Below are 15,580 nucleotides of genomic sequence, written 5' to 3' on the forward strand. Positions count from 1 at the left end.
TCTCCTAAGAGTCTTCTCCAGCACCACAATTCGAAAGCATCAGTTCTTCAGCACTCAGTCTTCTTCGTGGTCTAACTCTCACATCTGTACATGACTGCTACCCTGATAAAAACTTCAAAAGAGAAAACTGGGTTCGAAGGTGAATCCTTGGCTTGACAGCACACAGCTAGTAAATGGTGGAGCTGGGCCTTTGAGCTGTATCTAAGTTCTTTTCACTAGGTGAATAAACCGCAGGTCTTAATTCAGCCTCCTCGGCCCTCCTGGGTGTCTGGCCTGACCTTCCACCACTGCCTGCTTTGTCTTTTACCTCGCACCATTTTGAGTGATTTCTAGCTCCTGCTCGCTTCGCTTGACGATTCTGTATCATCTTACATGCTGACTGTCCTCTGAGTGCCTTGCAAACCCTCCACGGCCCTGCTCAGTGGAGGCTTGCCCAGGGAGAGTTCATTGTTCTCTCTGCTGTACTCCTGCCCCTCGTGTGTGTTTCCTTCTTCCTGCAGGTCACAGCGGGTGCACTGACATGCTGATTGTGGCCAGACTATGTAAGTGTAGGGACTATCTTACTCTTCTTGGTATCTGTGTCCTGCTGACTGGCACAGGATAGATGCTCAAGTGTGAAAATACAAATGTGCTCATGGGACGTAAGTAGGTTACATGATAAGCCACTGTCAGCCTGCTTTGGCCCCCTTGAGTGCATTATCTACGTGGCAGCCACAGTGACTTTTTATTTTTTTAAGGCAGATATAATCCTGCTTCGATGGCTTCCCATTACTTTTAGGATCCAGTTAAATGTTTAACATGTCCTACTGTAAAGTTCATACATACTTATAAGAAGAGATCAAGGCCTGACTGCTTGATCAGTAAAGGTGCAGTGAACCCCTTTCATATTCAGACAGTTCGTTAGTTAGATACAGAATGAGAAGAAGAACAAGCTGAAGGTGCCAGCTCCCTGGGCTCTAGTTGCATACGCTGAAAAGGGCCACACACCGGAACACAAGGAGCTGAGGACTGAACCGAGAGTCGTGGCGGCCCTGGCACCACTGAACGGGTCTGTATTCTGCAGTTCTAGTCTAAAGAGTCCAGGGCAGAAAGCTCCATACCTCAGCAGGTCCTGGGAGGCGAGGAGAAACTGTCTCATGACTGCCTCCCAGGGAGGTAAGGAGTCAAGTGGGAGATGACTTCAGAGCTCCTTTAGAAGCCTTCTGCCCTCTGGTGTTCCGAGATGTTTCAGCAGGTATTCCACCAAGACGCAGAGAGGCTTTAGTCAGGGTTGCTGGGGGCTTTCCTCATGGATCTGCAAGGTCCTTTTCGGTGCCTGGCTCTACTTTACCTCTTAGCTCTATCTTCTGCCATCTCCACTGCCCTTTGCTCCAGCCAAGCTGGCTTTCTCTTTTTTCAACTACCAAGTGCTTTCCTGCCAAGGGGAATTTGCACCTGCTGCTCTCTCTGCCTGCCAGGTTCCCTGAATTCCTTCTCCTAAACCACACTTTATTTGCTTGACTAGTTCCTAGTCATGTTTCAGTTCTCAGATGAAAGATCACTTTCTTGGAAAAAGCCTTTCCCCCGCCTGGATTGGGCTCTCCAGCTTAATGCTGTAGCTGCCTCACCTTTCTTTCACAGCACTTACGTCATTGCTTCCATGGTCTCGTGAGTGATATCTGACTTGATATCTGTCTTCTCCACCAAACTGTGAGCTCACCAGTGGGAGGGACTGTGTCTTGTCTTGCTTATCTTATTAATTCAAGCACCATAGCACAAAGTCTTGTGCTTGTGCTGAGTCGCTTCAGTCGTGTCTGACTCTTTGCAACGCCATGGACTATAGCCCACCAGGCTCCTCTGTCCATGGGGATTCTCCAGGCAAGAAGACTGGAGTGGGTTGCCATGCCCTTCTTCAGGGGATGTTCCCAGCCCAGGGATCAAACCCGGGTCTCCGGCATTGCAGGCATCTCCTTCACTGTTTGAGCCACTAGGGAAGCCCAGCACAAAGTCTGAGGCTGGATAAATATGTGTTTAATGAATTAGGGCTACTACAGTTTTAATTAGGGCGAGGTAGTATGGTGGAAAAAGTTTTGACTTGCAAATTAAGTGACTTGAGTTCTGCTCCAGACTGCTGGATGTGTGTGTTTGTTTTGCTGTGCCACGCAGTGCGTAGGATCCTAATTCCCCAATCAGGGATCAAGCTTGGACCTCCTACATTAGAAGTAGAAGTCTGAACTACTGGGCTGCCAGGGAAACCCCCAAACTGCTGTTAACTAGGTATGTGTGACCTGAGACACTCTTCATCTGCCAAGTGAATAAAAGATACTTGGTGATCTGGGGTCACCTTGGGTTCTGATAATCTGTGCTTCCAGATGGACCATTTATTAGCCTAGTTCTAGAGGGAAGGGACCTAAAATGAAAATCCAGCTGCCTACTTGACCTCTCCACTTGGGGGTCAGACAGGCAGACTCCCAGGCTCACCCCAAGCCAGCCTTTCCTGTTACCTTCCCGATTTCAGTGTATAGCAGCTCCATTTTTCCAGTTATTCAGGCCCAAAACCTCAGTGGTATTCTTGACCTACCTCTCATGCTTTCTTGGCCAGTTTGTGAGCAGAGCCTGTCGGTAGAACGTCGCCTCACGCAGCCCTTCCTAACTATCCTCCTTTGAATTGCACCTCTCCCCACTTCCTTGGTTCACTCTCCCATTGCTCTGCTTCCTTCTCTCTTGTGACACTTATTAATATCTGACTGAGATTTTACTTGTTTCTCTGTCTCTACTTGACTGTCTCCCCTCCTCCCTTAACCTCCTGTAATGTCAGTCCCAAGAGGGCAGGGAGCACTGAAACATTTTATTCAGTGTTGTATCCTCAGTGCCCGGAACAGTGCCTGGCACCCACAATCACTAACTAGTTGATAGATGGGCAGAATGAGTAAACAGATGGTAAAGTTTGGTGGTAGGAGGGAGGGGAGACAGGGAGGATGACAGTGAAGATAGATGTTTTTCACCAGAGTCAACCCTGCTTATCATTTCTCAGATTTCTGGCTACTGCTGAGATAATAGGGGTAATATTAAAACCTAGCATTTTCCTCCTCCTTGTATCTTACTTCTTCAGTGTCCTCCAAAGACAGTTTTGTTCTGGGAAAGATGCATGATAGGGGGCACCAAAGTGTACACATGGAATTGAAGGGATCAACCTGAGGTTACAAGTTTAAAATTTTTTTTTTCAAGTAAGGACACCAAAACAACAGCAAACCGAACCAAAAAGCCCATCAAATCACCCTCTACTGTCACCATTATTTCCTTAAAGGACCTTTTTAACATCAAAGATATAGGAAGGCTCAACAAGGGACGTGTTTTAAGTGTAATAAAATTGACTGAAAAAAATAAAAAACTTGTTATGTCGTCTTTATTTATCCCATGTTCCCGGTGGATGTTTGTGTGTGGACAGGCACCTACCTAGTGGGTGGGCTGAGGTGGGGGCCGCTGGTGCAGGAGGTAGAATGCTGCAGAGGACCTAGGAATGCAGATGCCCGCGGTGGTGGTCCCTCGTTGTTTGGCTTTGATGTTTAGAAGTAACATTTTAAAAATTTGAGTTACACTTGACATACAACTTTCCAGTGGTTTCATGTATACAACATGATTATAGATATGTATATATTGCAAAATGATGACCGCAGTAAGTCTCGTTAACATCCATCGGCATACGTTACGTAACTTGATATTTTTAATTGAAAGGGGTCCCCAACCTCAGGGATCTAATGCCTAATGATCTGAGGTGGAACTGATGTAATAATAATAGAAATAAAGTTCACAATAAATGTAATGCATTTGAGTCATCCCTAAACTATCCTGTAGAAACATTGTCTTCCATGAACCAGTCTCTGGTGCCAAAAAGGCTGCATTAAGGAAGTATTTTCAAACTGCCTATATTGACCTGTTACTGGATCATGAAATTAATGGGGTGCAAGTTACTTTCAAAAAAATAATACAGAAAGCTAAATGGAAAAAGCCTGACCCAGAAGGCCACCTATTGTATGATTTCGTTTATAATAAATACCTGCGATAGACAAATCCATAGAAACAGCAGATCAGTAACTGCCAGCTGCTGGGACAGGGAGGGTGGAGAGGAGGAGCAGCCGCCCGCTTCGGATGGTGGAGAAGTCCTGGAACGAGACCGTGGTGATGGCTGCACACTGACTTGTACATTTAACAGTTACAGTGGTAAATTTTATGTGCACATGTGTATTTTACCACACTGAAAATAATTAGAGAATAAAAACTGTCAGTATACATTGCATATGTCAGGTGTGAAACTTTTGAGTTACATGCGCTGTCAAGTACCTGCTGCTGGATCACACCATAAAGTGTATTTTGTGCCTGTGTGTCTTCAGTCAAAACTGAAAAGTCCTCTCTGCAAGGGTCCTTTTAGCCCAGAACATCTTGTGGCCAGTATTTGGATGTTGCTAGGATACTACAACGGACTTTGAATGACTTCTTCCTTCCCTGATGACTCTCCACAAATGGCATTCGATTTGGGGCAATTCACTCATTCTCTGTTTGGCTTTTGCATCTGTAGCCAGTGTTTTTGATTTAAAACCAAACATGATCTTGTTTGAGCCTCGAGGAGGTCTCAGCATCCTTTTCGCTTCGCCGTTCGTCTTTTCCTTACTTCACTGACCCCTGTATACAGCAGCTACCCTGACACACTGCCATGCTGTCTGTTTCCACGTCTGTCGCATCCCACCAACTTCTGGTCTTGAGGGAGAGCATTGTGGTGTTCTAGAGTCCAGTGTGGTACAACTAAGCTCCCTTCAGGAGTCTGTAGCAAAGAGCATACAGGTGTGCAGAGATAATGACCCTACCCCACCCCACCCCCAGCAACTGAGGCTGCCAGTTGCCTCCTAGCAACAGCCTGGTATGTTTACCACAAAGAATTTTGTTCACGGACCTTGAAGTTTGGAAACCACTCAGAGACAGTTTTTGGGATCTAGGAACATGTTCATTGTTTGTTAAATGACAGGGATTATTTTCCCTGTTTAATAATTATTTTAAAATAATTTGACCAGGCAGGGAGCTAGTCATCACTGGAGTGTTCTGAATCTGGCTTGCTTTCTGTGACACTATACTGGGTTGCATTTGGTGTGTGCACATGTGCATATCTGTGAACAAAGGGCGAAGGCTGTGGCTGCTCCAGAAAGACCTGAGCCCTGGGGGTTTTCTTCCTTGATGCAGATAAATCTGTTGTGATGTTGCTATGCTTTCCCCTAGGCCTTTGGGGAATTAGTGGGTTTATCTGAGCGGGCTTGCTGGGGAGGAGTATTTATAGAATCTCTGAGCTGGAACGCACTCTAGAGAGCATCTAGGCCAGTAGTTCCAAGACCCAGCTGTGTCAGAGTAACCTAGGCTCTTACTGATGCTTAGGTTCTGCCTCTGGTGACTCTGATTGAGCGGTCTGGGAGCCCGTAGGGGCTAGGCACCATGTCTCTGAAATCTCCCAGGTGATTTTGAAGCATCCAGAATAACCTGCTTCTCCCATTTTATAGAAATGGAAAAAAGGCACGGAAAGTCTAGGCTTTTTATCCAAGGGGACGTTGTGACCCAACTCTGAGGCCAGGTCTCTGGATTCCCACCCCTCAAATGTTCCTTCTTGGTCCCCACCGCCCCTTGTCACCTGGGGGATCGCACTGTCCACCAGACCACACACAGGGAAGTGACCCACAGGGTGGGCACTCTGAGCTTGGTGCCTTCCCCAAATGTTGGATTTCAGAATTGAGGTTCAAGGACAAAAATATGATGATACTAGGGAACTTTGGTTTTTTTCTACACCGTCTGAAAACAGTATCACCTTGATAGAATTTGGGGAATTATAGGAGAAAATAATTTTCCATCTTAATCCAAACAGTTTTTTATAATGTTCATTGCCTTTATATATTTAGAATTATTTCTTGAGGATAGAGTCTCAGATACAGAATTATTGGGTCAAACGTATGGATGAGCCCGTGGGCATCTTATTGACAAACTGCTTTATGAAAAGATTGAATTATCAATGGTTTGCTTGCAGGCAGTCTGTAAGAGTATTTCTTTGGTTCTGATTTAATTAAAAACTAATGCTGTCTACATTCTTTCTAATTACAAGAAGTATTACAAAATGAATCTTTTGTAGAAAACTTGGCAAATACAGAAAAACCAAGAGGAAATTTAGGCTGTTATATCTAGCACATGGATTTAACTGTACTTGATGCCTTATTTAAAAGATTTTTTTGTCATGACTTTTTTTTAATTTAAATTTTATTTTTTTTTACTTTACAGTACTGTATTTGTCATGACTTTTTACATGTAAGGAAATATAGAAAACAGTACAAAGGATACCCATATACCTACTGTCCAGAGTCAAAAGTTACCAACATTTTGCCTTATTTGCTTTCTTTACTTCTCCCAAAAGTATCTTTGGTTTCTTTCTCTTTCCACATCAAAATCTAATTAAAAAAAAAATTGCACTGTACTGACGTGGCCTTTGTAGTCTCTCTTAACCTAGAACAGTCCCTCCTGCCCCCTCACACACACACACACCCCCCGTTTTCCTCTATGACATTGACTTCGGGAGGAGACCAGGCCAGTTTCTTGTAGACTGTCCACACTCTGGATGTAACTGATTATTCTTTTATTCCCTGCATTTCTCTTAAACTGGAAGTCAGGTCCCAAAGCTTTCTTCGGTTCAGTTGAATATTTGTTGGCAGGGACTCTTCCCAGGTGGTGCTGTCTGAGTGGAAGGCACAAACAAGGCGGTCTTGCTATTGCTGACGCTCTTTGGACTCTGGGTTAAGGTGGTGGTAACCAGGTCCCTGTAGTGTGAAGGTACGTTTTTTTCCCCCCTTTTCCTTAGTAATGATAAATTCCTGTAAGTTAACTTGCTGAAACCAGGGGTTTGCACATTTTAAAAAACTAGAATGCTTCTGATTGTTGCCCAGATGCTCCTCCCTGATCTTGCTGTGTATGCTATACTACAGTAAACGTGCTTTTCCTTCAGTGATTTGTCTCGTCCATTTTTTCCCCCTGATTACAAAAAGAGCTCACATGTGTAGCATTTGGAAATACTTAGCCTAGAACATAAAAGTGCCCATAATTCTAATCTCTGCAGATAATTGCTGTGAACAATCTAAGCAGATCTTACTAGTTTTTTTTTTTCTGAGCATATTTACATTTGTTAATTACTATTATTATACAGAAATGGGCCCATACCATAGTACTATTTTGCCAATTATTTTCACCTAATGTCATGGAATTTTTTTTCCTGCCAATAAAAGTAGATCTACTTCCTTTTTAAAATTATGGTAAAATACGTATAAAATTTGACATTTTAAAACATTTTCAAGTGTCCAGTGGCATTAACTACATTCACAAAGTTGTAAGACCACCACCATCACCTTGTTCCTTTTAAACAGCTGTAGAATGGCTTTCCTTCATGGGTAGACCAGAATTTATTCAACCAGTGCCCTATTTTTGTACAATTAGGTTGTTCTTTTAGAAACAGTGATGTAGAGAATGTTCCTGCCAGTCTCTGTGTTCTTTCAAATGAGTGTTTTTATGAGATAGCTTCCTGGAAGAAGAAGAAAAGTTAGTCATAAGATAGAGACATTTCACATTTTAATAGGTAGCGCCTAATTGTCTTTCAGAAATGTTCAGCCTGTTTACAATCTAACCGAAAGCATCTGAGACTGGTAAATTATTAATTTGTCTTCTTCTTAACTGTTTGCTGTTACAAGGTTAACCGAACTTGCTCTGTATTCAACCTTGTTCAATAAGGAAGAACTGGTTGGTAAAGTTAAAAAACCCTTTGGTTTAATTAGCCAATGTCTATGTAACACCTCCTGTGTATCAGACCTGGTGTTCAGTCATGTGGGGAATTTTATTATGAAGACAGAGACAGTCTCTCCCTTAGTGGATCTTACAGAGTAGTGGAGACAGATAGCATCTCACAAATGAATGTTAGAAAGTAGTAAATGGGCATACATGAGAGGAGACTGCTTGGATTGAGAGTTCAAGAAGTTTCCCTAAGAAAGTGAAGTTAGTTTGGAACTTTAAGGATGAGTGGAAATTACCTACATGAAGTGCAGATTGGGAAGGGATGGACAGAGCTTTCTAAGCAGAAGAAACAGCATGTGCAAAGGCCCAGTGGCAGAGCCCTTTGGGGTTTGTACTGGGTAAGGAAGTTCAGTGTGTTTAGTGCCCTGGAGGAAAGCAAATTCTGAGTTACTCAGAGACCAAATAGATGAGGTCTCACTGCCAGGACCCCATAAGTAGAAGGGATTTCAGAAGGATGGGAGACTTTCCAAGGAAAATTCTAACAAATTGCAAGTTGTCTGAAGGAGAGACAGAAGACATGTACCTATAGACCTCAGCTTAGATTTTCAGAATGTCTTGGCCAGAGTTGGAAGGAGGGCAGATAACTAAGGAGAGATACTAAGACAGCCGGAATACCAAGACAGACAGAAGAGGGTCAGGAATGTCGAAGGTCCACATGAGCTAAGGCTTCTGAAAAATGCTGATCAACCAAAAGCTGTGTTTGCAGTAAGCAAAATAAGAGGCATGCTTCTTCCGCCAGAATCCAGAAAAGGAGCACAACCTTATCTAATTTTGTGTCTGTCTCCTCCATGAAGGAAAAGAATACAGTGAACACGTATTCCATGAACACACTGTGCCAAGCACTTAGATTGTTTCATTTAAAGTTAATGCCAACATTTATCTCCCATTTTCTCTATGGGGAAGCTAAAGCTTGGTGAGGCTAGGTAACTTACCCAGGGTCACAGCAGTTTGGTGGTGCTGGATTGGGTGGTGTGACTATAGGTTTTGTATCTGAACCATCACACCAGGCTGCCTTCAAATGGGAAAGGATAGGCTCTGTGGGGCAAGAGGGCAGCAGAATCCAGGGGAATTGGCTCATCTTAAAAGAAACAGGCCCGTGCTTGCATCCTGGATTCACTGCTTTCACGTGTCGGACTTGTGACTTAACCTCTTTGACCTTCAGTTTCCACATCTGTAAAGTGGGAATAACAATCATCTCACACAAAATCAGACACGGAAAATGCCTGGTGGCATAGAGCAGGTACCAAATAAGTAATGACTGGGTTTGGTTTTTTTTTTTTCCCATCAATTTTGATATTTATTTTTTATTCACTTGGCTGTGTTGAGTCTTTAATGCTGCACGTGGGATCTTTGATCATCCTTGTGGCAAGGGAGATCTCATTCCCTGACCAGGGATCAAACCCAGGTCTCCTTCATTGGGAGCTGGGAGTCTTAGCCACTGGACCTCCAGGAATGTCCCTATTCTTATTTTTATTCTAAGATCACCCATAGCCTAGTGTTCATTTTACATGTGAGATATACGTGGTCTGTGAATGAATGATACATGGTGTCTTTGCCCTTGAGGTCAGCCTCTTCAGAGTTACACGTGACACTTCATACACTTCAAACCTCTCAGCTCAGCTCTGAAGCAGGGAGCACGGCTGAGGTTTCACCCTTTGAAAAGCTGAGGCCTGGAGGAATCGAGTGAATATTGCTTACAGTCTTACAGCCAAGCTAATAACATCCTTTTACTTTTTTGTTGCAGTTAGTAGATTAGTAAAACAGTGAGTGCAAGTGTTGATTTCTTTAGGACAATTGACAGGTCAGTCCGGCTGTCCCTAGCCATGAAACATAAGTGATGGCTTAGTGACATTTCAGTCAGGTGGTTATAATTATTGTGGGTTGAAGACCTGGGGACTGTCACTAACTAGGTTGACCTGACCAAATGTCCACCCTGGGGAGCCTGCCCTGGAATGGGTCACATTTGCACTGAGACTTGAATGAACAGCCTGAGAGTTGTGCCTACTGTGTGTGTGGCTGACGTCCACTGGGAAGGCCAGCCTATCAGACCTGGGGTGACTGACCCGAACTCCTGTAGACCACAAGGGGCCAGAGGTGGATAGAAACCGGTGCTGAAATTAAGTCAAGGTTAAGATATATTTATAACACACCATGAAATTAAAAGACGCTTACTCCTTGGAAGAAAAGTTATGACCAACCTAGATAGCATATTGAAAAGCAGAGACATTACTTTGCCGACAAAGGTCCGTCTAGTCAAGGCTATGGTTTTTCCAGTGGTCATGTATGGATGTGAGAGTTGGACTGTGAAGAAGGCTGAGTGCCGAAGAACTGATGCTTTTGAACTGTGGTGTTGGAGAAGACTCTTGAGAGTCCCTCAGACTGCAAGGAGATCCAACCAGTCCATTCTGAAGGAGATCAGCCCTGGGATTTCTTTGGAGGAATGACGCTGAAGCTGAAACTCCAGTACTTTGGCCACCTCATGCAAAGAGTTGACTCACTGGAAAAGACTCTGATGCTGGGAGGGATTGGGGGCAGGAGGAGAAGGGGACGACAGAGGATGAGATGGCTGGATGGCATCACTGACTCAATGGACATGAGTCTGAGTGAACTCCGGGAGTTGGTGATGGACAGGGAGGCCTGGCGTGCTGTGATTCATGGGGTCGCAAAGAGTTGGACACGACTGAGCGACTGAAATGAACTGAACTGATAACACACCAAACAGGAATCTGGGTTATTGTGACAAGGGGCACAAAACTTGTGACCTTCCTGTAAACAAACACCCAACACGTGTCCCCCTGTACCGCCACGTGGCTGCTGGCAGGACCTGTGGAACAAGGCTCAGTTTCGCTTAGAAAGCTACAGTGATTGGTTGCGGTGGGGGGGTTTGCCGCCTAGAGCCTGTCCATGCATGGGTGGGCCATGAGAGGTTAAAGGCTTGAGCCTCCCTTTTCAAGGAAAAGAAGAAAAATAGATTCCAACTATATGGTATTCTGGAAAAGGCAAAACTATGGAGGCAATTAAAAGGTCAGCGGTTGCTAGGAATTTGGGGGCAGAAGGGAGATGGATGTACAGTACAAAAGTTTTTATGAGCTGTGAAAATACTTTGTATGACAGCATAGGGGTGGCTGTAAATACTTTGTATGACAAAGTAGCAGCAGCAGTAATGGCAGATGGATGTCCTCATATTTTTGTCCAGACGCACAGAATGTACACCACTGTTCACTTCATTAAAGTGGACCCTCAGATGAACTGGGGACTTGATGTGTTACACAGTTGATCCTTGGTTAAAAAGGAAAAAACTTAAAATGACTTAGGATAGACGATTTGTCAAAACCTTTGTTTCACTGTTATATATGTATATGTATTATATGTGTTTGTGTATTTGTTGGACAGAGATATAAAATGTACTTTTTAGATCAAAAAAGTTTGCAGGCTCCTGTAGTTAAATTGTACTGGCGGATAAAGGCACAGATTAACCTCAAGGAAAAAAAAGATCAAGGTAGAGCTCTGCACAGCTTTGCTGGCTGTCCAGTGGTTAGGACTCCATGCTTCCCCTGCAGGGGACATGGTTCGCTCCTTGGTCAGGGGACCAAGATCTCACAGGATGTACTGCCCCCTCCGAAAAAAAGCCCTTTGATTGGCGGGTTCTTCACCCAATAGAAGAAGGGCAGGCAGTGGAGTCCCTGGTGGATTTTGAGCTGGAGGGCAGGTGGGCCTGAAGTCTGCATTGGGAGGCCGCTCCTGCTGTGCTGGGTGGGGGGTGTGCTGTTCCTAACGGGGTCTGCTCTCCTCAGTGGGTGACCTGCACAGGGAGCGGCCGCTACACACTCGTAGGGGTTCAGATACTGAGGTCAGCAGGGTTTGGTGTCAAAGGGGCGGTGGCCTGAGCTTTGCCTCTTTGCTTGCCCAGGGTGTGAGCTGCTAGACCCGGAGCTCCACTGTTCTTTCCCCACTGTCGCTTCATTGGATTCATTGATTCTTCCTTGGTCATAGTGCACTCTGTGAAGTTTGTCATCCAGTTTAAAATGAACTAACACAGACCTGACAACTTAACAATCATTCATCTGCTGCTGCATTAATAAGTTGTTTCTCCCAAACTTGGAGGATTCAAACAACAGTGAACACTTCTCGCTCCTAGTTCCCGTGGGCCAGGAATTTGGGAGCATCTTGGCTGGGTTGTTCTGGCTCTGACTCACTCAGTAAATTGCGGTCCAGATTGCTGGCCAGGCCCCTGGTTGTCTGTGGCTTGTGCTTTGGCTGGAGCTCTTCACCTGCTTACAGATGGTGTGCCTACCTGCCTGGCGAGGTCATGCTGGGTTTTGGCAGGTGGTCTAGTTCCTCTGTAGGCGGGCCTCTCTCAAGACTGCCTAGATGTTTCCACTGCAGTGGTGTCTTGCCCTAGAGCAATCAGAGAGAGCCGGGCGGAAGCTACCCTTTTATGGCCAGGTCTCAGGCCCCGCAGCAGCACTGTGCCGCGTTCTGGCCAGCTGTAAGTCTGCTGCACGTGCCAGGGGAGCAGGGTTAGCCACCGCCATCTCAGGGAGGGAGGAGCCATCCGAAGCTCATGTGCAGGCTTTCCTCACTAATTTTTCCATCAGTTCAGCTGCTATTCAGTCTCTAATGTGCCGAGTAGCCCAGACAGAAATAAGACAAAGTCCCCCGGACTTAGAGAGCAGGTAGGACGGCAGGGGCTACTTGGGTGGCGCTTTAGGGCTCAGAGAGCCTCCGCACGCGTTCGCATTCTGCCTTGCCGGTGGCAGCTGTGTGATCACTACAGCTGCTTTGCCCTCGTGGCCCATCTCTTCTGGCCCTCAGATGATGGAGGGTTTTCTCAGGTGGATAGAACTTGACTTTGTGACTGTAAATAGCCATTGTGACTATAAATCCCTTGCACTTTCTCCTACCACGGGCTGTGTTCCTGGTGGCTGCTGTATCATTCTGTGCTCAGGCGAGGAAACAGGCTGCACTCACCGAACAGCTCTTAACACTATAATTCCTTGCTGTTTTCACCATTCTGCGCCGTCCTTTGGGGTGCAGCGCCTTAAATGCTCTGCTGACAGTCACTGTTGTCTTCTTGCAGAAAGCCCTGGGTGCACGGCAGTACCATGTGGCCTCAGTCCTGTGCCAGCGGGCCAAGGTGGCCATGAGCCACTTTGAACCCAATGAGTACATCCGCTATGACCTGCTCGAGAAGAACATTAACATTGTCCGCAAACGGTAAGGCTGCAGGGCGAGCTGTGGAGACCATTAGAGGGGTTGGTGTTTCTGGTTTTTCTTGCCCCTCTCAGACAGTGTAGGAGGTGCTTGGCGGAGGAGGATGGTGGCAGGATCTAGGCGTTGAGGGCATAGCGGTCCCTGCTGCGGAAGGGTGTTCCGGATCACTGGTGGGCCTTCCGCCCTCTCTGCCAAGGAGAAGCCTGGAGATGTGGGCCCTAGAGAAGATCTCAGGCCCTCTTTGGTGCTGTGGCCTGAACATCCCAGCTACCCTTTGCAAGACAGACAACTGGCTCTGGGCCATTCCTCTGGGGTCTGCCAGGTCCAGGGACTTCAGAATTACTATATTTCCTCTTTGGTCCATCAGCTCGGGGGAGAGCTCAACCTTGAGACTCAGAAGGAAGCTCAGATGGGCACTTGAGCATCCCTTTTTTCTGGACCTCTCTTTGCCCATGTAGTGAAGTGGCAGCTGTCTTGCTCTGCTGTTCTGAGTGCCAGGTTCTGGGCTGGATGCCGGCTCAGGAGGGGAGATGGATGAGATCCCACAAGAGGAGGGATGGGGGCTGGTCCTGCATGGCAAGCAGCACTGCTTCTGGAGCTTGAACCCCTACAGACAGAGCTGCGCGCCCGCCTGGCAGGTGGCATGGCCCTGGCAGCACGAGGGAGCCAACATGAGCGCACACAGAATTCCCGCTCAGAGCCGGCGAGCGGGCTTAGGTGGACTGGGCCACACGCTGAGAGAGCGACTGGACCTCACCCACTGCTCTGGCCACTGTGCCACACGTGCTCCCGTTGGCATTTGCTTCCACCTTACTGGTGTCCTCACCTCCATTTTAAGGGTCAGGGACTGTCTTAGTCTTTATCTCCAACAGCCTCCAGCATAGCATCATCTAATTACAGTAAGGACCTATTCGTGTCCATCAAGGGTGTTCATCTGATTCAGGTGGTATGAACTTAACTACTCAAAATGTGGCTCGTGGATCAGCAGCATTGGTACCAGCAAGCAGGCCTGGGGGCTTGTTAGACGTAGAGAACCTCAGGCCCCGCCCCAGACCCACTGAGTGAGAATCTGCGGTTTTCACAGGAGCCCCAGGTGACTGAGTGGACATCAGACTGTGAGGAGTGCTGGCCGCTTTCCCGGTTGGTTCTGATGTGCACCCAGGGTTGAAGCCACTGTCCTCATCACTCTGCAACCTTATACAAGTACTTTTTCCCCAGAAAACGCTATTTTATTTATTCTTAGAGCTCTCAGATCACAGTTCAGTGGAAAAAGAATGGATTTTCCTTTAGTCTGCAAAAACACCTCCCCCTGCTTGGGAGAAGTAACACAGAAGCTTGCTTTCACATACCTTGACAAAAGAGTCTTTACCATTGTGTCTTTGCTTCAAAAAGTTAATCAAAAAACTTTGATTTAAATTTTGGTTTTAAAATTTTTTTGTTTTGGTTTAAATTTTTGTTTAAATTTTTTTGGTTTTAATTTCTATCAGCAAAATTAACTCTCCCCTTAAAATTTTTCCTTTGCCTTTTTATTCCAACCCTGCACCAACCGGAAAAGTCCAATCAATAACTCTGGGCATTTTCCAGATTAGTATAGACTAGGGATGTTCCATTTTCATTGTTGTCATAGAGAAGTGGTTCTCATTGAGGGTGAGGGTGAGGGGTTGATTTTGGTCTCCCAGGGAAATTTAGCAATGTCCGGAGACATTGTAGGTTGTCCTAACCCGGGGTGGGATGGTGGTTGACTGTTATCTAGTGGATAGAGGCCAATAATACGGTCAGATACCCTGCAGTATGGAAGACAGCCCCTGCAATAAAGAATCATCTGGCCCAAACTGTCAGTGGTGGCACAGTGGAGAGACCCTTCCACAGAAGAAAGAAGGCTAAAGTGGAGCCATTCTAGAAAGATGCTAAAAGATTAGGATAGATGTGAGGGTGTTTTAGAGGGCCAGGGGGCCTGCCTGGGGACGACTCCACCCCATGACAGAGGAGCCTGATTCTGTTCCTGGGAACCGAGTCTCTGTCGTTCAGTGAAGCTGGGCGACAGATGGACGTTGAGGATCCATTTTGCCGTCCTCACTTAATCCCCACAGAAATGTGGTGATGAACTCGTCCTTAGCTTTTTTATACAGCTTCAGGCATTTGCTGTCAAGGTCTTTGGTTTGAAAGCCCGTGTGCTATTTTTCATCGCCCCTGAGACGCAGGAAGAGGGGCCCTGCTCCACGCAGTGAGTCACTGCCTCCTCACCAGCCAGGGAGACGCTCCACTAAAGGGGGCAGGCTGTACTCCAGGCCAGGCCTATTTTTATTCAAGTTCTCATGACAGCAGAGCTGAGAGGCTTTCAGAATTGGCGGTTGCTCTGCTGTTGCCCACAAAACCAGCGGCCTAGGGAGCCTTTGCTCTCAAGGGATGAAGCCCACTTGGGGGTGAGGGGCTAGAACCCAGGCCAGCAGAAGGGCCTGTCTTTGCTTCCCCGCAGAGTCGTGTTGGTAACAGCAGTAGCAGTGAGGATAGTTGTGGAGCACTG

The 15,580-nt window shown here is 46.2% G+C and overlaps 1 protein-coding gene and 1 pseudogene across 1 annotated transcript in view; both read left to right on the plus strand.

Moving 5' to 3' along the window:
* The window catches only part of ACO2 (aconitase 2), a 46,501-nt gene that overhangs the window by 11,647 nt on the left and 19,274 nt on the right, over window positions 1-15,580 (plus strand). The window contains exon 2 of the mRNA XM_052640825.1: window positions 12,923-13,059. Coding sequence (XP_052496785.1) covers window positions 12,923-13,059 — 137 coding nt within the window. The remainder of the gene's footprint in view (window positions 1-12,922; window positions 13,060-15,580) is intronic.
* LOC128049173 (uncharacterized) lies at window positions 10,480-10,631 on the plus strand (annotated as a pseudogene).

The sequence above is a fragment of the Budorcas taxicolor genome, chromosome 5, assembly GCF_023091745.1.
Source record: "Budorcas taxicolor isolate Tak-1 chromosome 5, Takin1.1, whole genome shotgun sequence".
NCBI lineage: Eukaryota > Metazoa > Chordata > Mammalia > Artiodactyla > Bovidae > Budorcas > Budorcas taxicolor.